Source organism: Macaca thibetana, chromosome 19, assembly GCF_024542745.1.
Source record: "Macaca thibetana thibetana isolate TM-01 chromosome 19, ASM2454274v1, whole genome shotgun sequence".
Taxonomy (NCBI): domain Eukaryota; kingdom Metazoa; phylum Chordata; class Mammalia; order Primates; family Cercopithecidae; genus Macaca; species Macaca thibetana.
The window spans coordinates 39,931,680-39,951,788 of record NC_065596.1 but is presented as its reverse complement, the minus strand read 5'-3'; the positions used below and the strand labels follow the sequence as shown (position 1 = coordinate 39,951,788).

The following is a 20,109-nucleotide window of genomic DNA, read 5'->3' as shown; positions in this document are numbered from 1 at the left end:
CTCATTTCACTAAAGGGGTGGTGCTGAGAGGCCTGGGCCACTCCAGTGTTCAGCGTGTAGAACACCTCCCTGCTGCTGCTGACATCTGACCTACTTTGACCCACAGTATCCTGATTTGCATCACGTCCCCAATTCTTAATGGCCTGTCCTATCCTGCCCACCCCCAGGAATAAGATCCTGGTGATCGCCATCGTGTTCCAGGTCTGCATTGGCTGCTTCCTGTGCTACTGCCCCGGCATGCCCAACATCTTCAACTTCATGCCCATTCGGTGAGAGGCTGTGAGGGGCCAGGAGAGGGAGGGGGCTGTGAGGCACAGGCCTGGGATGGCCTTCACCTTGCCATGTGCCTTCAGGTTCCAGTGGTGGCTGGTCCCCCTGCCCTACGGCATCCTCATCTTCGTCTATGATGAGATCCGGAAGCTTGGAGTTCGCTGTTGCCCAGGGAGTGAGTGTGGAGACTGAGGGCCTGGGGGCGGGGGACTGAAACGTTTTCGAGCAGCTGCACCCACCTTTGATCCTCAACACTTGGCCTCCAAGCCCTTGACCCTCCATAGCAAACAGCACCAATCTCTGACCTCTCAGCCCCTGGCCCTGCCTAAGTGGCACCCCCAGCACTGAGTCTCCTTTCTCCCTCTTTCTCCCAGGCTGGTGGGACCAGGAACTCTACTATTAGAGGGACGGCTGCCTTCAAGCATCCCTGCAACTGCCACAGCAGGTGGGGGCGGGGCTCGTGGGAGCCTCTGGACAGCCACCAAGTCATCTGAGCAACCAAGAGTCCCAGCCCCACCAGAATCTGCTTCTGCAGCCCACGGCACCCCACATTTGGAGGGACCTGCCCACTCCCCTCCCCCATCCCCAAGTTTGCACCTCCCGGAGCAGCAGCACCTGGGCAGTCCTCTGAGCTGGCCTTGGGAAAGCCCCCACCTACGGTGGCGGTGGGGCTCTGACAGGGAGTACAGCTGGCCGCTCCTGCAGGGTGTTTCTGTCCTCAGGACTCCAGTCCAGGCAGGAGGGCTGCCCGGGGGCCCTTCGGTAAAGACATGATTGTGTCCTGGGCGATGGTAATAAAACCAACTCATGCTGACTGTGCTGTATCCGGTGCCAGGCACTGTTCTCAGCGTCTCTCATTAGTACTTGTGATCTTCCACAGTCCTACACGTGGGGGCTGTTTATTCAGGGCTATATCTTCAGTGCCTAGGACACAGCCTGGCACATGGTAGGTGCTCAATAAACCTGCCTTGGGGGAAATGATTCCTATTTCTTTGCCCAGGGTCATGGCATCTAAAGGCAAGCTGGGCCGTGACCACAGGTGCCCCCCATCACCTCTGGGCTTTCTCTGTTCTCAGCACCTTTCTCCCTCCTGGGGGCTCCCAGACACGAGGGGGCCCAAGTCATTTCCACATCAAGCATCCCTCACCCCCCACCGGTGTCTCCTCTCTGAGCCTACCTGCTTACTCCTCTGTCCCAGAAATGGCCAGTTCCTGAACAACTCCTGGAGGTCCCCTCCTCACACCCCTCACCTGAAAGGTTAACCCCATCCCCCCACCTCCCACCTCTGCTGCTCCTTTCCTAGCCTCTCTGTTCACTTCTCTTCCTCTTTCTTATGTAGCTTTCTCTGGCTAGGTCCTAGGCTTCTCCTTCCTTGTGACCACAGCCCCCCAGACCCGCATGGCTTCAGTTGTTTCTGCTGTGAGGTCCACATCTGTCCCCAGCTTCCCCCAGTGTCGGAGGTGACCTACACTGGCCTCTTCATCATCCTCCATATCCCCCATACCTGTACCCATGCACTGACCCAATCTGATAGTCCCACTGTCTCATCAGTGTGGTCCCTTCTCCCTTGGAAACGTGGTAAACCCTCGGGCTTACAGGCCCCAAACTCCAGTTATCCTGGAACTTTTTGCTCCTCCCTTACCTGTTACCACCCCACGGCGCCCCCTGCCGGTAAATAAATACACACAGCCCACTGATCACCAACACCTCCGCTTGGCTTCCAGTCGCTACCCTAACCCCACCAGCCCCGCTCTAGTCCAGCCCTGGCCTCCTGGCCTCAGCCTTCCCACTCCAGACAACAGCCATGCAGAGCTTCCTAAAGCCAAATCTGACCCTGTTCTTCCTCTGCCTAGAGCTCTCCATGGTTCCCAAAGCCTTCTGTGATCTGACCCCTGCCAGCTTCTGTAGTCTCACAAGCCTCCTTGAACTCATTCCAACCAGTTATGTTCCCTTGGGAAAAACAGGCCTCCTCTCTGACCTCAAGACCATTACCTCTGCCTTGCCCCAGTCACTCATTCTTTAGGTCTCAGCTCACATGTCCTCTGCTCAGGGGAGCCCGCACTGCTTCCACGGCAGGCCAGGCGGCTCCTCTGGATCCCCACAACCCGGTGTTTTCCCATCATAACCCTGATTACCTGCAGCCTGGCTCCCCACAGTCCAACCGCCCAGGCTTCACCATCTTCTGCCAACTCAGCCCTAACCACTCCAGTCTCTCTCCCTGAACCCCATGTAAGCTGGGATTATTCCAGCTGGTAATTTCTGCAACCTACACTTATCTCAATGTGTGTGAAGAGCTATGTGGGGCATGGAAGTGTGGGAGAAAGTGACCTTGTCACAAGTCCACCCAGATAGACTGCCCCATCTACTTCGTTTCCACATCAAAGTCAAAGCGATCAATCACTCCCAGCTCCCGAGACCCGTGGACCCTGTCTTTATTCCAAACAATGAGAAAGAGTGGGCCTAGATGGCGGCTGCCCTGTCTGAGGGCAAATGCTCCCTCCGGAAACACTGAGACAGTCCTAGCGAGCTTTCCTAGGCCTAACCTTAAAAAAAAATCATGGGCCGGGCACGGTGGCTCATGCCTATAATCCCAGCACTTTGGGAGGCTGAGGCGGACAGATCACAAGGTCAGGAGATCGAGACCATCCTGGCTAACTCGGTGAAACCCCATCTCTACTAAAAATACAAAAAAATTAGCCGGGCGTGGTGGCGGGCGCCTGTAGTCCCAGCTATTCGGGAGGCTGAGGCAGGAGAATGGCGTGAACCCAGGAGGCGGAGCTTGCAGTGAGCCTAGATCGCGCCGCTGTACTCCAGCCTGGGCGACAGAGCGAGACTCCGTCTCAAAGGAAAAAAAAAAAGAAAAAAATCATATGGAACCTCAACAGCCTGGAGGAAGAGGGGCAACTGCCCTAACCTACTCCCTGGGGTACCCCACTGGGAACGTCAGGGCTGGGGAACATCTTCCTGAGTGGGGAAGGTGTGCATCAAAGTGGAGCTTAAACATGACATTCAAAACTTCTGACACATCCCCCTCAGAGAGAGGCGGGGAGCTGGCTTCAGTGGACCAAGGAAGGCTGAGGATGGAGGGGGGCATCCAGGACAAGGTCAAAGCTGGGGGCCCCACTGCTCTGCTCCTTGGCTGCAGCTGTCTCTCCACTCCACCCTGAGAAGGCTCAGGCTGGGATCTGAGCTGAGGGCCATAGAACTGAGGAGCTCACAGTCACAACTCTCCCCCCAGCCTCATGCTGACCCCATGGCTTGAACGATGTTAAGAATCTGGCTGGGCAAATTATTCTAGGGAGCAGTTTCAGAAAAGCTGATTTTGCTGGTTGGATAAAACCAAAGGCCGAGCAATTGGACTGTCCACTGTGTAACAAGGGGCTGCAAGTGGTTGCAAGCAGGAGGATGACCCGGTTACATGGGTTTCAGATAGATCCCCTGGCTGCCATACAGAGGATGGATTGGAGGGGGACACTGGGGCCGGGAGCCTCAGAGGTAACCAGCCCAGGAAGGACCTGTGAGGAGAGGAAGAGCCCCCAAGGGCCTTCTCTTGGATTCTAGCTCCCCTCTATCACCTGTTCCCTGAGGGCCCTGGCCTCTGCCATTGCTCAAAGATCATCCAAACATTGTCTACTCCTGACAAACTAGGAGCCTGAGGAACAGGACATGGGACAAGCCAGTGACTGGCTAGCTTCCAGCTTGTCTACCTGGCTCCTGAGCCAGAACCAGGGCCTCTGGGACCCAGGTGGGCACGGTATTGGGAGACAGTTCCCAAGAGAGAGAGAAATGGAGGCAGCAGCAACTTTCCAAATACTGTTTACTTCACTAAAACCTGAAGCGAGTCAGGGAAAGGGTACATCAGTATCTGAGACACCAAGCCTAGGAGTGCACATTGACAACGGCGACGTACAGGGCCAAGGTGCTGAGGGCCAGCAGCCCCGTTACCACTGCTCGGGCCAGTAGGGCTGTCCAGCTACCCAGTGAGCAGAGGTGGACGAAGGTCCTGCAGGAAAATGTCACCATGAGGGAGGGAGACTAGATAACCCACCCCACTTTGGACCCAGCCCTAAACCCCACCCAGCTCACTCCATCACGAAGGCCTTGTAGACACTGAGGAACATCAGTAGGAGGACAGCCGGCCGGAAGGTGTGGTACAGATCATAGCGTGTTATCATCCAGACCTGAGCAGATGCGACGATGTAATGGACCTGGAGGGAGGCAGAAAGTTGGGGCCAGGCCTCGATAGGAGTATGGCCGCCAGCAGAAATGTGTGTGTGGGAGAGCAGGACTGCCTACCAGACTGATGTTGGAGTCTATGCTCATCTGGATGTACTTCCAGTCAAACTCAATGCCCCGGGCTCCGACCCATAGGGGAATGCAGCTGAGGAAGGCAAAGGATGGGATTCTCCAGTACCCAGACACCTTCAGTACCAGGCTGTGAGCCCCTGCCCTCCAGCACCCCCGTGGAACCCAGGTGTCCCTTCTCAGGTGTCTGGGTTCCAGGCTGCTGCACGCACCGGGACATAATAAGCTCGGCGGTGGCCCAGCCCAGGGCAGCAACCATGATCTTGTACTCCCCCTTGCCGGCATTCCGGGACATGACAAGGTTTAGACCTATCAGGTCTGCCACATCCACGCTGGCCTTCATGAACTCCTGCGGGTCAGGTTGAGGCTTAAGTAAGCACAGGGGACAGGGAGCCCCGCTCCTGCATGCCCTGCCCTTCCCTGGCCCCTCTCACCCCAATGAAGTCATAGATGCCGCCTTCCCAGGTGGGAAAGAAAGTGGCCAAGAACAGCATCTGAGAAGAGAAAGCAGAAAGAGGTCACTTCAAGGTGAGGGGATCAAGATAAACCACGTGGGATTTGTGGGAAGTTCGTGGGTATGAGGAGGGCAGGACAGGTTCTGGGGACCCATCTGGAAGAGGAACCACCAGATGGTGGCAAGATTACAGGAATGGGGGAGATAGAGGATAGGTCCCCGGGTCCCCGAGGGGGCTGGAAGTTGGAGTTCTGGGTGATCACAGGGCATCTGAGTCAGGTTTGAAGGTGCTGCTCCTTGGGCAGTGTTAACAGCATGTAGGGAATCAGTGATCACTCTTAATCGCACCAAAAAAAAAACACCTCTTAGCCAACCACACTACTGACGTTTTCTCAGTTTTACTAAGTGCGACGCAAAAGTTGCTTTTAGGCCTCTTCTCAGGTCGTGCCCTCTTTAAAGTCTATCCTTTCTAGGTATCCTGACGCCTCCCTACGCTGAGTCCCGAGGGCGGTCCCACCGTGGCGGGGGATACGCAACGGGGGCGGGTCCCTGGGTCTGCAGAGCCTGGGGGCCAGAACACGTGGATTCCGGCGGCCCTTACCTTGCAGAGTTGGACAAAGAGGTAGGTGACTCCAGCCTGGACGCATTTCCAGAAGGCGTTGTACTCGGACCTGGAGAAGCGGGAGGTGAGGCTCGGCCCGGGCCCCGCGCCCTCTCCGCCCCGCGCCCTTCCCGCACTCACAGGCCGCTGCACTTGTAGGTGATGAAGTAGGGGAAGTAGGCGAGAGCGAAGCAGTTCCCGAAGTGAAACAGGGTCATGACGCCGGCCGCCCGGTCCCGCCCGCGCGGGGATCGCGAGGCGGCGTCTCCGGCAGCGGGTCTCCGGCTCCGCCGGTACTTTCGCCACGGCCAGGGCCTGGCGCCCACCTGACTGGCGGGGGCCCGCGCGCGACCTTCTGGGATCAGTAGTCTCGGCGCGGGGCGTCGCGCCCAGTGACGTCAGAGCGCCCGTGGCCGGGCCCGTTTGCCAGCGCTCCCGGCCCAGCGCTGTGGGGAGTGACTTCCGGCCATGCGGGACCTCTCCCGCTGCCATCGCTGTCCCCGTCTCCCGAAGTGGAACCCGGCTTGACGTCAAGCGCGACCCCTCGCCCGTGGGCGCAGGCGATCGAGTAAGGGTGGGGCGGGCCTCAAACCCGGATCAGAACCCGCCGTGACCGGCGCAGAAATACGGGACGCAGCTGTGAGCACTGTTTTTTATTTCACCATGGACCCAGCGGCGTGGGGCGTCCGCCCCGGGTGCCCTTCCTCCCCCGGGCAGCCAGATGCAGGAACGGGAGGCACATGTACCGGCCCTGGCCCCTGGGAAGGAAAGAAGGGACCTTTCCGTTTCACTTGTCTCGGCTGAACATGTAGCGGAGGAGGTCGACCACCCGGTGACTGTAGCCATATTCGTTGTCGTACCTGTGGAGGAGGGATTGGCAGGCTCAAGGGGGTTCCTTCCGACTACCCCTTAGTTCCCCTGCAAGTCTCCAGCTCCTTTCCCCTTACCATGAAATGAGCTTCACGAAATTGTCATTGAGCGCAATGCCGGCCTTAGCATCGAAGATGGACGAGTGGCTATCACCGACGAAGTCCGTAGAGACGACCTGGGCGTCAGAATTTCAAAGATAAGTGTGTCCGGCAGAGCAAGGACTTCCAGGAGCTGACAGTGCTCTTAGCTCTATCGCCCATCCATGCATTCATCTATTTTTGATGTAGCCCTACTGTGTTCAGTCTCTGGGGACAGGGACCAAGGCACTCTACTGGGGTCTGACCAAAGGGCACAGGTCACAAACACCCTCATGCTGTACCAGTACATCCCTTTCCTAGGAATAATGCAAGCATTTGAAATGGGCCAGTATGGAGGGCCTCTCTGAGGGGTGGCCATGAGCCTGGGTCTAGATGACTAGGAAGATCTCACTGGCTCTGGCCCTCAACACAGCGTCTGAGGTGGAAGGAGCTGCAGGAACGGAGAACCTGAGGGTTTTAGCCCTAGTGTCAGGAAAGGCCACAAGAGTGTTTTCACTCCTGAAAATGGGTGATGCAGTGTGATTCCATTAAAACAAAAGATCCTGGCGACTGTGGGAAAGTGGACCTGCAGGAGTTAATGCAGGGAGACAGCACCAAGGTAGATGTACGGGGTCCACCATGACCATGGCATCCACTCCTCACAGAGAAGGCACCTGGCCATGGCCTGGCCCTGAACAAGTATTGAAAAAAATGAGAACTGTTGTCTTTTGTTCACTAAGCATGTATTGGTCACCTGCTGTCTGCCAGGTTGGAGCCAGAAAAGTGAAAACGCAGCCCCTAAATCCCTGTTTTCTTGGAATGCACACACCATTGGGATCAACAGTGACTGACAAGAAATTTCAGGTGAGGAATAGGGCCACAGAAAGAACATCTTTTGAGGGGGTGCCTTGCTGAAGAGGGAGGTTGAAGTAGAGACTTGGAGGAAGTAAGGACAGACTGTGTGGTCATCTGGGGGGGCAAGCATTCCAGACCAAAGGAACAGGAAGTGCAAAGGCCCTGAGGCAGGGAGATCTCCCTTCCCGCCCTGCAGTTTCTGTCTTGACACATTGAGAGCAGCTCCCTGGCAAGTGGAAATCATGTCCCTCCCCAGAGGGCTCCTCCCAGGGTCTCCTCTCCTCAGCCCCTACCTCATCCTCGGTGTAGGCAAGGATGCCAGCCATGGGCCCCTTGGCTGCTGCTTTTATAGCCTCCTTGATGGCTGAGTAGGGGGCAGGCTGGGCGAGACGGCAGGTCAGGTCCACAACAGACACATCCGGGGTTGGTACCCGGAATGCCATCCCTGTCAGCTTCCTGGAGAATCCCCCATGAAGAACAGGAGTCAGAACTTAGGGACGTTGCCCTCCAATCCCCCTTGCCCTGTGGCCGGGCCAGGCTCCTGCTTTCCCCTTAAGGACTGAGGGCCAGTCCAGTCCTCCCGGGGTATGCCCCCACCCTGGTTGCGGCTTCTTGTCCTCATACCCTTTGAGCTCTGGGATGACTTTGGTCACGGCTTTCGCAGCCCCGGTGGAGGCTGGGATGATGTTCTGGTGGGCACCCCGCCCATCTCTCCAGGCCTTCTTTGATGGCCCATCCACTGTCTTCTGGGTGGCCGTGTAGGAATGGACTGTGGTCTTGGGGAAGAGAAGGACCAAGATGAGGCCTTCATGGTCCTAAGCTCCCATACCTCTTTTTTTCCAGGACTAGGGTAGTGGCCTAGGTGTGGAGGCTGGTGGGGCCACCACCACAGACCACAGGAGGGGACGTGTGCAGGCCAGGGTCCAGCCTTGACTGAGGGTTGTACAGTGTTTTAAAAGACTTCTGCACTGGTGGGCCTCTCCTCCCGAAACCAATCTCTCCCTCTTAACTCCATATAGTAAGCAAGGCCTGGGAAGAAAAGGTTGGGGTTTCCCTGCCATCCTGCCCCAGCCCCTCATCCTCAACTCACCATCAACCCTTCCACGATCCCAAATCGCTCGTGGATGACCTTGGCAAGGGGGGCCAAGCAGTTGGTGGTGCAGGACGCGTTGCTGCAACAGCCAAGGTGTGCACGGGCACTGTGAGGTGAGTTGCAGAGCCACCCCTCCACCCTTACCCCTCTTGGGGTATGCACGCAGACTTGGTTTTGTGAAACGTCAGGATGAGGGTGAGAGGGATCTGTGCAGACACCGTCAGACTGAAGGAGGCACCGAGATGCAGCTGGGGAGGCTCCCCAAGCTTGTCCTCCAGAAGTCATGCGTGTTTAGCAGATAGTTTCGGGAAGGAGAAGTAGAAGCCGAGTGACCAGGAATCCAGTGGAGCTGCGAGTGGGGAGGACGAGTCTACCCTCCCTTCCACACATTGCAGGATGTCGCTGCCCCCCTTACCTCACAATGTTCATGGAGCCAGGGTTATAGTTGTTTTCATTCACACCCATGACGAACGTTGGTGCGTCTGGTGAGGGTGCGGAGATGACCACACGTTGAGCACCTGCTGAGATGTGGTTCTGGGGAGGAAGCGCGGTGTCAGGTGCTTCTGGCGCCATCATCCCCCCAGCTGGCCCTGGACACCTCTCCCCGGCTTACCGAAGCTGCCTCTATGGAGAGGTACACGCCTGTTGACTCCACCACGTAGGGGCTCCCGACATCCCTCCAGGGGATCTGTTTGGGCTCCTTGCTGTGGGGTAGTGGCAGGGCTGAGTCAGTCTCCCCTGCTTGAGCCCCACCTTCATAGTCCACGGCCTTCACCATTTGAAACGTTGAGCAGATGCTGGCCCACCTGCAACTACCTGCGTCCCCCACCGACATACCTACTTGCTCCAGATGAGCTCCACCCCGCTGGCCTGGCTTTTCACCACTGCCCCACTTCGGACCACCTTCCTTTTGTTGATTGCACCACCTCTGCTATGCCTGGGTACAGGCGGTGACCTCCCCAACTCAGGCCTCAACCTCCTTAGAGGCGCCAACCCTGACTGCTGTCAGCCAGCTCAGACCCTTTCTCTGTATGCTGCCCGGGATGTGGACTCTGTGACTGTGAGGCCTGCCCAGCTGCTTTCTGGTCCCCAACCCCGACAACCTCGCCACGAACCCTCCTAGATCCTCAGTTCCTGCAATAGGAAGCTGGCTGCCAAGGGCCAGGAGAGTCCCTGAAAACAGACACTGCATTAAAGAGAAAGCTCCTGGAGGACGCCTGAAGCCTGAGGCAGCCTTGGGGCAGCAGTGGCTCGTGGTTTACATTAGAAAGGTAAGTGGGGGGAGGTTTCTGGTTTCCTGTTTTATAAATTTACGTTTTTTTATTTTTTTTGAGACGGAGTCTCGCTCTGTGGCCCAGGCTGGAGTGCAGTGGCCGGATCTCAGCTCACTGCAAGCTCCGCCTCCCGGGTTCACGCTATTCTCCTGCCTCAGCCTCCCGAGTAGCTGGGACTACAGGCGCCCGCCACCTCGCCCGGCTAGTTTTTTGTATTTTTTAGTAGAGACGGGGTTTCACCGTGTTAGCCAGGATGGTCTCGATCTCCTGACCTCGTGATCCACCCGTTTCGGCCTCCCAAAGTGCTGGGATTACAGGCTTGAGCCACTGCGCCCGGCCCTAAATTTACGTTTTAACTTGGCATTTTGACAAACGTTTGTATTTGAAACACATTAAACATCTAGTATTGCCATTATCTACTTGGCTTTAGCAAACAAGCATTAAGTGAATATACCTTCCCAGGTTTATTGCGAGTAACCGAGTAACCGAGTGCTTTCCTTCTGTGATTCTCGGTTGTGTGGGTCTGTTTCTTTTGCGCTTGAGCCTGCCCCCCTCAATGGGGGGTTCAATCAATGTTTGTGGCTTTTGTTTGTTTGTTTTGAGACAGGGTCTTCTTCTGTCGCCCAGGCTGGGGTGCAGTGGTGCAATCAGAGCTCACTGCTGCCTTGATCTTCCTGGCTCAAGCCATCCTCCTGCCTTGGCCTCCTGAGCAGCTTGGGACTACAGGCGCACACTACCATGCCCAGCTAAATTTTAATTTTTTTTGTAGAGATGGGCTCTCACTTTTGTTTCCCAGGGTGCTTTAGAACCCCTGGGCTCAAGTGATCCTTGGCCTCCCACATTGCCGGGATTACAGGTGTAAGCCACCGTGCCTGGCCTCATGGGTTTTCTTTGTTTGTTTTGTTTTGTTCTGTTTCGTTTTGTTTTTGAGACAGAGTCTCACTCTGTCACCCAGGCTGGAGTGCAGTGGCACGATCTTGGCTCACTGCAACCTCCACCTTCCAGGTTCAAGCAATTCTCCTGCCTCCGTCTCCTGAGTAGCTGGGGTTACAAGCATGCGCTACCACACCTGGCTAGTTTTTTGTTGTTTTTTGTATTTTTAATGGTCACGGGTTTTGCTGTGTTTGCCAGGCTGGTCTCAAACTCCTGACCTGAAGTGATCCGCCCACCTCAGCCTCCCAAAATGCTGGGATGACAGGCATGAGCCGCTGCACCTGGCCTCATGTTTTTTTTTTTTTTTTTTGTCAGCCATTTTATACATGTTTACTGAACACCTGTCCTGTGCCCATATTCTAAGTGCCTTACCTGTATTAAACTCACGTAACCTTCACAACCCAATGAGGAAGTGCTACCACTGCCATTTTTTGCATTTTTTAACCGCTGTCGGGGCGGAGGGGAGGGGAGTGAGAGGGAGAGCCTGCTGGAGTGCAGGTGGCTGGCCCCAGCTCGGGTCTGCACTCCTGTTTCCACTGCCTGAATGAATGGATGAATCGGCCACCAGGCAAGGCCCCAGGCAAGGCCATAGTACATGGTTATCCTCTTCCTGTCTCCTGCTCTGTCAGTCCGCTTTCCATCATCTGGCCCAACTAGCTCTTCTCAGCTACCCCCGTTTCCTGCCTTCCAAATTAGGGACACTTCCAATTCCTCTGCAGCAATTGCTGACTTGGCCTGAGGCAAGGAATGTGCCCCAGAAGACCCCAGGCCCTCCCCAAGGCTGCCATGGGCCCCAGCCTCCTGCCCACCGGCTGTTTTGAGGATTCCATTTGTTTATTCAAAGGAAGTTCTTCATGTCTACCAGGGCCTGTACCTGCTAATGCCAGAGCAACTGTGGTGGCACCAGTTGACAGAGCCCTCCCTGCAAGGCCATGGCCTTGTGGGAAGTGCCTGTTTAAGTGTCCACAAACACGTGTTCACGCCACTCGTGCTCCCAGCTACTGCTGTGGTGGGTTCCCCATCACATCGGGGAACTGAGGCTCAGGCGAGTTTGGTCCCTTGCCCAAGGTCACCCAGCCAGCTAGCGGCAGCGCAGGGCAGAGTGCAGGCACACAGCTTGGCTTATGCAGCCCAACAGTGCAGGGGTGGAGAGGGGGCTGGAGGGGCGGGGAACCACGTTGCATTGCACGAGTGACCAGAGAAGGCACCACCCGGGTTGGGGCCGTGGATGGAGGGGGCAGCTAGGTGGGGAAGGGGGATGACTCCAAGTGGTAGGAATGGTGGTGGCCACGTTGAAGTCTGCGTGATAACTACGGTGCTGGAGTTGTTTCTGCTGTGTTGATTTCAAACTTGGATTAAGCAGCTTTCTTCCGTTTTCGCTGACTCTCCTGTCTCTGCCCCCCACCCACAAACTTCCTGCCCCCATCCCTGCTCGTTTATCACTCACCCTACCCCCAGTAACTACAAGCAGAAGGGCTGAGATTAGATCTGTGGGGAGGGGCGCTGGGGAGGCTGCAGACCCTGCCTGGGCCCGGACAGGGTTCACTAGTGTGCCTGTGTGTATGTGCATGTGTGCGTGCCTGTGGGTGTGTGTGTGTAAAAGCCCCAGGCAGCCACAGAGCCAGGTGTGGCTAATAGTTTACATTAGAAAGGTGAATGTCAGCCAAAAATAAAATTCTAAGCTCTCCCAACTAACTGAATGCAGCCCTTCTCTCGGCCCAGGGCATTCTCAAGTAAACCTGAAACACTGGTTCAGGCCATGATGGGAATGGATGTTCGGATGTTCGCACAAGCCTCATTATACCTTCCTCTCTTTGGATTTCAGGCACAGTTGACCAGCAGTGGTCAGTGGGAGCTGAATAGGTGTGGGGGTGAAGGGGAATCAAGAGTTGAGTTCTGGACATGTTGATATGCCCACGAGAAAACATACCAATGTGTGTTAAAGCAAAATGTGATGGCTCGTGCCTGTAATCCCAGCACTCTGAGAGGCCAAGGTGGGAGGATTGCTTGGGGCTAGGAGTTTGAGACCAGCCTGGGCCAAATGGCAAGACCTCATCCTACAGAAAATTTGCCAGGTATGGTGGCTTGTGTCAGCTACTCGGGAGGCCGAGGTGGGAAGATCACTTGAGCCCGGGAGGTCAAGGCTGCGGTGAGCTATGATTACACCACTGCATTCCATACTGGGCAAGAGAGTGATACCTCGTCCCTAAAAAAAATAAAAATAAAAAGCATTCTTGAGTACAGTGAGATATCTTTTTAGATTAGTGCTTCTTAACCATTTTAGGGGTGAAGGACCTATCTGAGACTTCCCTCTTCAAATTAGTACCTAGAGGCATGCACATGCAATTTTGGGGGCGGTTTCAGAACCCCATGTGAGAGGCTGGAATCCCATTTTAGCCACCTCCACATCCCCTGTCTCACTATGTCACAGCCGTGCATCAGACAGATGCTCTCCTTACCACTGGTAGACAGAGATCTCGTGGTTGTCCACGACCAGCTGTCCGTTCCTGAATTCCACACTTCCCTTGTATCGGCCGTGGGTGGAGTCATACTTAAACATGTACACCTGTGGGCGATGGAATGGCTCCCAGTCTTGGGGTGGCAGGGCGAGGATCCCTAGAGAGTCCCCTCTTTGGTGAAGGCCTCACATTGCAGCTGAGAGCCTTCCATACGGCTTCCCTGAGCCCCCTTCCCACCCTAGTCCCACCCTGCTGTTCCTGCCCCCTGCCAGCTACTGACCATGTATTCCGGGTCAATGAATGGATCATTCACAGCCACCACCTTAACACCCTTCTCCATGCAGGCGCGCAGGACCAGGCGACCGATGCGTCCAAATCTGGCCGGGGACAGACAGGAAGGGATGGGAGAGAGGGGATAATGGAGAGGAGGCTGATTGGGAATCCTTAATCCAGGGGAAGAAGGCAACCACCTCTGTGCCAGCCATGGTCATCTCTTGCTAAGATGACCTCACCAGCCCCTTCACTGCTTTTTCAGCTCCCTCTCCCAATCCGTTCCCTAACCCCTATATATATATATATATATGCTGGGTTTACAGGTGTGAGCCTGGATGGATCTTTTAAAGCTTCAAGACAGATTATGTCTCTTGGCATGAAAACATCCATGAATGTCCATTAGTAAAACAAGATCCACATTCCTCACTGTGGTGTAGCAGCTGCCCTTCTGGGCTTCCCACCGGCCTCCCTCCTTTTTCCTTTGCTTGGTGGACACCAGCCACTGTGACTTCCTGGCTGTCCCTGAACACATGGAACTTGCCTATGCCCCAGAATCATTGCTTGTCCCGCTGCGTGGAAGACTTCTTCCCCGGCAAGGTGTCCTGAGAACTGGCTGCGCCTCATCACTGTGATCCAACTCCAATGACACCTTCTCCCTGAGGCCTTCCCTGATCACTGGCAAAGGCTGCCCTCTCCAGCCTTACTTTTCCGCTGGGTTCTGCGCTGTTCCCAGCACACTCTACTGAACAATGTCGTTTCTTTATTTGATTACTGTCTTCCCCACCAGAATGTGGGCTGGGCGTGGGGCCCTGTCTGCCTTACTCCGGGCTAATTCTCCAGGGTCGTCGGAATGAAAGCATTGATGGGGGGGCAATGTGGAGGTGCCTCCAGTTAGCAGCCAGAGGAAGGGCTGGGCTCTAAGGCTTCAGACTGATCAGGGGCTGGAGTAGACTCACCCATTGATGCCCACAGTCAGCTCCCGGGGCGCAGGCCCCATCTTAGGAGGAGGAGTAGCAGGGCGAGGAGGCGGCGATGGTGGCGGCGGCGGCTTTATTTCCTCCCTGACTGGTATAGGCTCTGGTTGTGGCTGGGGCTCTATTTCAACCTTGGGCTCAGGTGGAGGCGGTGGTCTGGTCACTATGCGGGGAAAGAGAGGGAAAATGGGTTGCGCGACCACCAAAGTGAAAGAGAACAAACTGTCTTCGCTGCCCAGAATCTGTTGCTGGTTCCTGGCCCCTAGTGACCAACTATTTAGCCCAGTGTTTCCCAAACCCACTTTCTCTACAGAATAAACTTGTTTAAAATATCGATCCCAAGGGCTCTTTCCTGAGATTCTAATTCACTGGGTATGTACTTTCGTTTTCTTTTTTTTTTCCTGAGACGGAGTATTGCTCTGTCACCCAGGCTGGAGTGCAGTGGCCTGATCTCGGCTCACTGCAACCTCCGCCTCCTGGGTTCAGGCGATTCTCCTGCCTCAGCCTCCCGAGTAGCTGGGATTATAGGCACCTGCCATGGCGCCTGGCTACTTTTTGTATTTTTAGTACAGGTGGGGTTTCACCATGTTGGCCAGGCTGGTCTCGAACTCCTGACCTTAGGTGATCCACCCGCCTCGGCCTCCCAACGTGCTAGGATTACAGGAGTGAGCCACCGCACCCGGCCTGGGTATGTACTTTCAACATAGATCGCTTGGGGTGACATTCTCTGTGCCTCAGTTTCCTCCTCTGTAAGGTGAGATAATAGTACTTTTCTTAGAGGGTTGTTGTGAAGATTAAATGAGGTAATACATAGAGTGCTTATGACCAAGCCCAGGAAACGTTTGACATGCATTAGTATTTTGGAGATTGTTCCCCGAACTTGTCCAATAATTGATTTAGCCCAGTGGTCCCCAAACTGTTCCAATGATAGGAATCATCAGAGTGGTCAGGCGTGGTGGCTCACACCTGTAATCCTGGCACTTTGGGAGGCCAAGGTGGGTGGATCACTTGAGGTCAGGAGTTCAAGACCAGCCTGACCAACGTGGAGAAACCCATTCTCTACTAAAAATACTGTAATCCCAGCTCCTAGCGGGGCTGAGGCAAGAGAATCTCTTGAACCTGGGAGGCAGAGGTTGCAGTGAGCCGAGATTGTGCCACTGCACACCAGCCTGGGCGACAGAGTGAGACTCTGTCTCAAAAAAAAAAAAAAAAAAAAAAAAAAAATCACGTGAGGAGGGCTCTTCCTAGAAAAATTGGACTCCATAGGTCTGTATGGAGGCCCAGAAATCCTGTTTTTAATAAGCACTCCAGGCCAGGAGCAGTGGCTCACACCTGTAATCCCAGCACTTTGGGAGGCTGAGGTGGGTGGATCACCTGAGATCAGGAGTTCGAGACCAGCCTGACCAACATGGAGAAACCCTGTCTCTTCTAAAAATACAAAAAAAAATTAGCCAGGTGTGGTGGCGCATGCCTGTAATCCCAGCTACTCAGGAGGCTGAGGCAGGAGAATCGCTTGAACCCAGGAGTAGGAGGTTGTGGTGAGTCGAGATTGCACCATTGCACTCCATCCTGGGCAACAAGAGTGAAACTCTGTCTCACGCACACAAATAAATAAATAAAATAAGCACTCCAGGTATTTCTTATCCCCAGGCAAGCTTAGAGAGTGCTGTGTATCATACTCTGTGAAGCCCATGGAAGCTCGCATTGGCTCCCACCTTTCCACACACACTCCCACTCCCAGACTGCACTTACAAACACCTGCACCTGGTGGTAGCAGCCACCTGAGCTACAGAGGAGGGCTTGAGAAGAGGGGAGAAGTGGAGACTTGGGACCTGGTGGCAGAGAGTTTCAAGCTGGAAAGTCAAGCCTGGCTCAGTCCACACAGACCTGCTGCTCTGTGGACTTGAGCAAGTTAATGAACCTCTCGGGGCTGATCCTCTGCGTTGGGGCTGCTGTGAGGGCTCAGTGAGATCTCAAGGCCCACACATAGGAGCTGATTTTAATAGAGGAGGGAAGTCTGATCCTACACAGATTCACGAGGAAAGGAAGATAGCAGAGGGTAGAGAGGGGCTGGAAGGGGATAGTGGGAGTCCAAGTTCTTGGCACCACATCAAAGGCATCTGGGAGGTGGTGGGGCTGGGAGCTGGGGGCCAGCTGGCCTGTGTCTCCCTGACCTCTCCCTGCTGCCACAGACCTTGTGGCCTGAGGCTGGACTATGGGTGTTTCCAGTGGCTGTCCAAGTTCATGAAAGTGTTAGTGTTATCGGTGAACTTGAGGATGTTAGAATCCCTGGGGGTTGTTTCTGCTATCGGAGGAAGGGGATTTGTACATCTGGTTCAGGGTGGGAATCTGAGCCCAATGGGTGACCTTTCCGAAGAAAGCTCAGATGCTCCTCCTCTCTCAGCACCCCCAGCCTTGCACTTTCTTCCCCTCCACTGTAGGGGTGGGGTCCCTGGGTTGGAGAAAAGCCTGGGGGCTAGCTGGGTGCTGTGCGGAGCTCCTCACTGCTGTCCTCCCACTGAACCCCGAGAGGCATGCGCTATAAACCCACTTTACAGAGGGGAAAATAAAGCCCGAGGCCACGGAGCAGTGATGCGCAGGGCAGGGGTTCAAGTCTCATGGCTGTTATGGCTGTTAAGCCTGTCTGCTCCTATGTCTTCCAGAGTCTCCTGGACCCAAGCCCTGCCCACACCTACCCCTGCGGCCCCCGCCCGTGGGAAGTGAGGGAACAGTGTGGGAATGGGGGCAGCCCACCCGGAACACCTGGTTCCTCCGGCTAGAATGAGTGAGTGTATGTGTGTGTGCGCGCGCCACCCTAGTTGAGAGACTGAGGAAGTAGTTTGCCCTCTCTTAACCTCTGTTGTCCGCTCTGCAAACTGCGGGCACACACTGGCCTTCTCAAGTGGTGGTGAGGCTTCCCTGAGCTCTCGCCTGCGAAGTGGTCAGTACGTCCCCGGCAAGGTTGCAAGTGTCCTTGTTTTGTGCATCACAGGGAGGGCAAAGCCCACCTCACGCAAAGCGCCATGAACATCACTTTTACGTGGAAGCCCAGCACCCCTGGGTTCTCCATGAGCCCCTCCTAAGCCCTCCCACTTTCCGCCACTTTCAGGCTGCAGCCTCCGGTGCGCGCTGGTTTCTGCTCTTTCCACCGCCTGATAGCGGCGCAAAGCCCACCCAGCCCTCGGGGCGGAGGCCCAGTCTCCCCGCCATCGCGGTAGACCCTAGTCTGCCAGCACACTGGCGGGTGTGGAGGGAGGGAGGGCAGACGATCCCCTTGTCCCTAGATGGTGCACACGCCAGGAAGGGCGGTTGGGATGCGGCACAGGTGTGAGGGTGCAGATGCTCCCCATTACCCTTTCCACCCCTCCCCCGCGCCCTCCGCTGCTTCCCTCACCCGGGCACGGCTGTCGCAGCAACTGGACAACAGTGACATTAGTGAGGACGATGTCTCGCTTCGACATGGTCTCTTATAAGGTTATCATTGGCCTGGCTGCCCCGGGACCTGCCGCGATGTTACTGAGGTGCGTGCGGAGCGCCAGGGCTGGTGGGTCCGGGGCTTCTTGCCGTGATGTCACAGTGCCCAGTGATGTCACAGTACACAGTGACGTCACAGTATCCAGTGACGCCACCCAGGAGGCAGTGCCCAAGCCAGAGGCCTGAGACCACCGCATCCCATCCCCAAAGAGGCATGGGACCTCAGCATGCTATGCACCACCGTTCCATGGCCACGCTCTGCCGTCTGGAGTGGAATCCCACTTTTTAAAATTATCATTTGTTTATTTATTTTGAGACAGGGTGTCACTCTGTCTCCTAGGCGGAGTGTAGTGGTGCAATCATGGCTCACTGCAGCCTTGAACTCCTGGGCTCAAAGCGATCCTCCCGCCTCAGCCTCCTGAGTAGCTGGGACTACATGTGCAGCCTTCACGGCAGGCTATTTTTATTTTTTATTTTTTTGTAGAGAGAGAGTCTCACTCTTTTGCTCAGGCTGGTCTAGAACTCTTGGGCTCAAGCGATCCTCCCACCTCAGCCTTCCAAAATGCTAGGATTGCAGGAGTGAGCCACCACACCCAGCCTGGAATTCCACCTTTTACACCGTCCTGAAAGCTTACACCATCCTGAAAGCCTTTTCCTCCTCTCTGTCTCCTGAAGTACACAGTCTCCATACTGTTCCTTGGCTTCTCCCCCCGGAGTGACTCTAGCTGCCTCCATATCCCTGGAAAACCCACCCAGGGCTTCCCTTGGCTGCCTCTTGGTTTCCCACCCTTTAAGAGAGGCTTTCTAGACTCCCCATCTAAGTTCCCTCCTTTCTCTGTCACTGTCAGCCGTCACCCCCTTCCCCCCAATCTCTGCCCATCTTCCAGGAAGCCTTGTCTGACTTCTGCATTCTGGGTTATGTTCCAATGTGCAAAATTTCTCTAGGGCTACACTGTCTATGTTTTTATTTTCCTTAGAGCACATGTCTCTCTAAAAATTGTTTTCTTGCCAACTGTCTTTGCCCACTAGACTATAAGCTCTGAGAGACCAGGGACGTCATCTCTGTCACTTCTATATCCCATTGACAAGAAAAGTGTTTGGCACTTAAAAGGTGTTTGTGAGCTGGGCGCAGTGGCTCATGCCTGTAATCTCAACACTTTGGGAGGCCGAGGTGGGAGGATCACTTGAGCCCATGAGTTTGAGACCAACATGGGCAACGTGGCAAAACCCTGTATCTACAAAAAATTAAAAAATTAGCCAGGTGTGTTGGTGCACACCTGTCGCCCCAGTTATTAGGGAGACTGAGGTGGGAGGATCACTTGAGCCTGGGAGGTCAAGGCTGCAGTGAGCTGTGATTGTGTCACTGCACTCCAGCCAGGCGACAGAGCAAGACCCTGTCTGAAAATCGGAAAAAGGCATTAGCCCAATAAACTATGCCTGAATGAATAAATGTCAATTCCTGAGGTTTCATCTGATCGCTAATCTTTTCTTTTCTTTTCTTTTCTTTTTTTGAGACAGAGTTTCTCTCTTGTTGCCTGGGCTGAAGTGCAATGATGTGATATTGGCTCAGCACAACCTCTGCCTCCTGGATCCAAGTGATTCTCCCGCCTCAGCCTCCTCAGTAGCTGGGACTACAGGCATGCGCCACTACACCTGGCTAATTTTTTTTTTTTTTTGTATTTTTAGTAGAGATGGGGTTTCACCATGTTGGCCAGGCTGATCTCAAACTCCTGACCTCAGGCGATCCATCTGCCTGGGCCTCCCAAAGTGCTGGGATTACAGGCGTGAGCCACCTTGCCCGGCCCTGATTGCCAATCTTATCACACTCTTCACGTCACATCTTCTCGCAGCACCCATTCTTTTCCTTGTAGCTTTTCATGTAGTTTGTCATGATCTATTGATTGGTTTATTTGTTCGATGTCTCCCCCTTGGGCTCTAAGCCCCTCACAGGGCTCCCGTTCTTGTTTGTTCACAACTGTGCCTCTAGCACTTAGAACAACACAAAGCAGGTTTTCAATAAACATCTGACAAACCACAAGTGGACAAACAGCTCCCTCCCCTGCAGCCCCGGGGTAGGGGTTTGCTTGCACCTCAGTGACTCACAGGCAGGCACCCTCACCTGCACAGCAGGTTGACACGCAGCTGTGACCAAGATTCGGGGGAGTCGGGGTTTGCGCCAGGAAGGAGCCACCATCCC

General features: G+C 55.0%; 3 protein-coding genes across 6 annotated transcripts in view; 1 reads left to right on the top strand and 2 right to left on the bottom strand.

Annotated features, from left to right (window-relative positions):
* Positions 1-1,094, top strand: part of ATP4A (ATPase H+/K+ transporting subunit alpha) — a 186,682-nt gene extending 185,588 nt beyond the window's left edge. For all 3 annotated transcript variants that reach the window (XM_050768716.1, XM_050768715.1, XM_050768717.1), the window contains 3 exons: positions 168-269; positions 354-445; positions 645-1,094. In XM_050768716.1, coding sequence (XP_050624673.1) covers positions 168-269; positions 354-445; positions 645-673 — 223 coding nt within the window. In that variant the 3' untranslated portion in view covers positions 674-1,094. The remainder of the gene's footprint in view (positions 1-167; positions 270-353; positions 446-644) is intronic.
* Positions 1,095-4,070: 2,976 nt separating this feature from the next.
* Positions 4,071-20,109, bottom strand: part of TMEM147 (transmembrane protein 147) — a 136,116-nt gene continuing 120,077 nt past the window's right edge. The window contains exons 2-8 of the mRNA XM_050768827.1: positions 5,772-5,965; positions 5,631-5,700; positions 5,010-5,069; positions 4,788-4,924; positions 4,567-4,651; positions 4,357-4,478; positions 4,071-4,273 (exon numbers count right to left, since the gene is read on the bottom strand). Of these exons, the coding sequence (XP_050624784.1) occupies positions 4,150-4,273; positions 4,357-4,478; positions 4,567-4,651; positions 4,788-4,924; positions 5,010-5,069; positions 5,631-5,700; positions 5,772-5,848 (675 nt within the window). The 5' untranslated portion in view covers positions 5,849-5,965 and the 3' untranslated portion in view covers positions 4,071-4,149. The remainder of the gene's footprint in view (positions 4,274-4,356; positions 4,479-4,566; positions 4,652-4,787; positions 4,925-5,009; positions 5,070-5,630; positions 5,701-5,771; positions 5,966-20,109) is intronic.
* On the bottom strand, positions 6,271-18,118 carry GAPDHS (glyceraldehyde-3-phosphate dehydrogenase, spermatogenic). Of its 2 annotated transcripts, XM_050768788.1 has the most exons (11): positions 17,833-18,034; positions 14,421-14,601; positions 13,472-13,568; positions 13,192-13,298; positions 9,139-9,229; positions 8,941-9,059; positions 8,523-8,604; positions 8,057-8,208; positions 7,726-7,888; positions 6,578-6,675; positions 6,271-6,490 (listed from the first exon to the last, which is right to left on the bottom strand). In XM_050768788.1, the coding sequence occupies exons 1-11, from the start codon at positions 17,897-17,899 to the stop codon at positions 6,418-6,420; spliced, it is 1,230 nt and encodes a 409-aa protein (XP_050624745.1). In that variant the 5' UTR covers positions 17,900-18,034; the 3' UTR covers positions 6,271-6,417. The 2 variants fall into 2 exon arrangements, with proteins under 2 accessions (XP_050624745.1, XP_050624744.1); XM_050768787.1 differs by lacking the exons at positions 6,271-6,490; positions 6,578-6,675 and having other exon boundaries at positions 7,435-7,888; positions 17,833-18,118.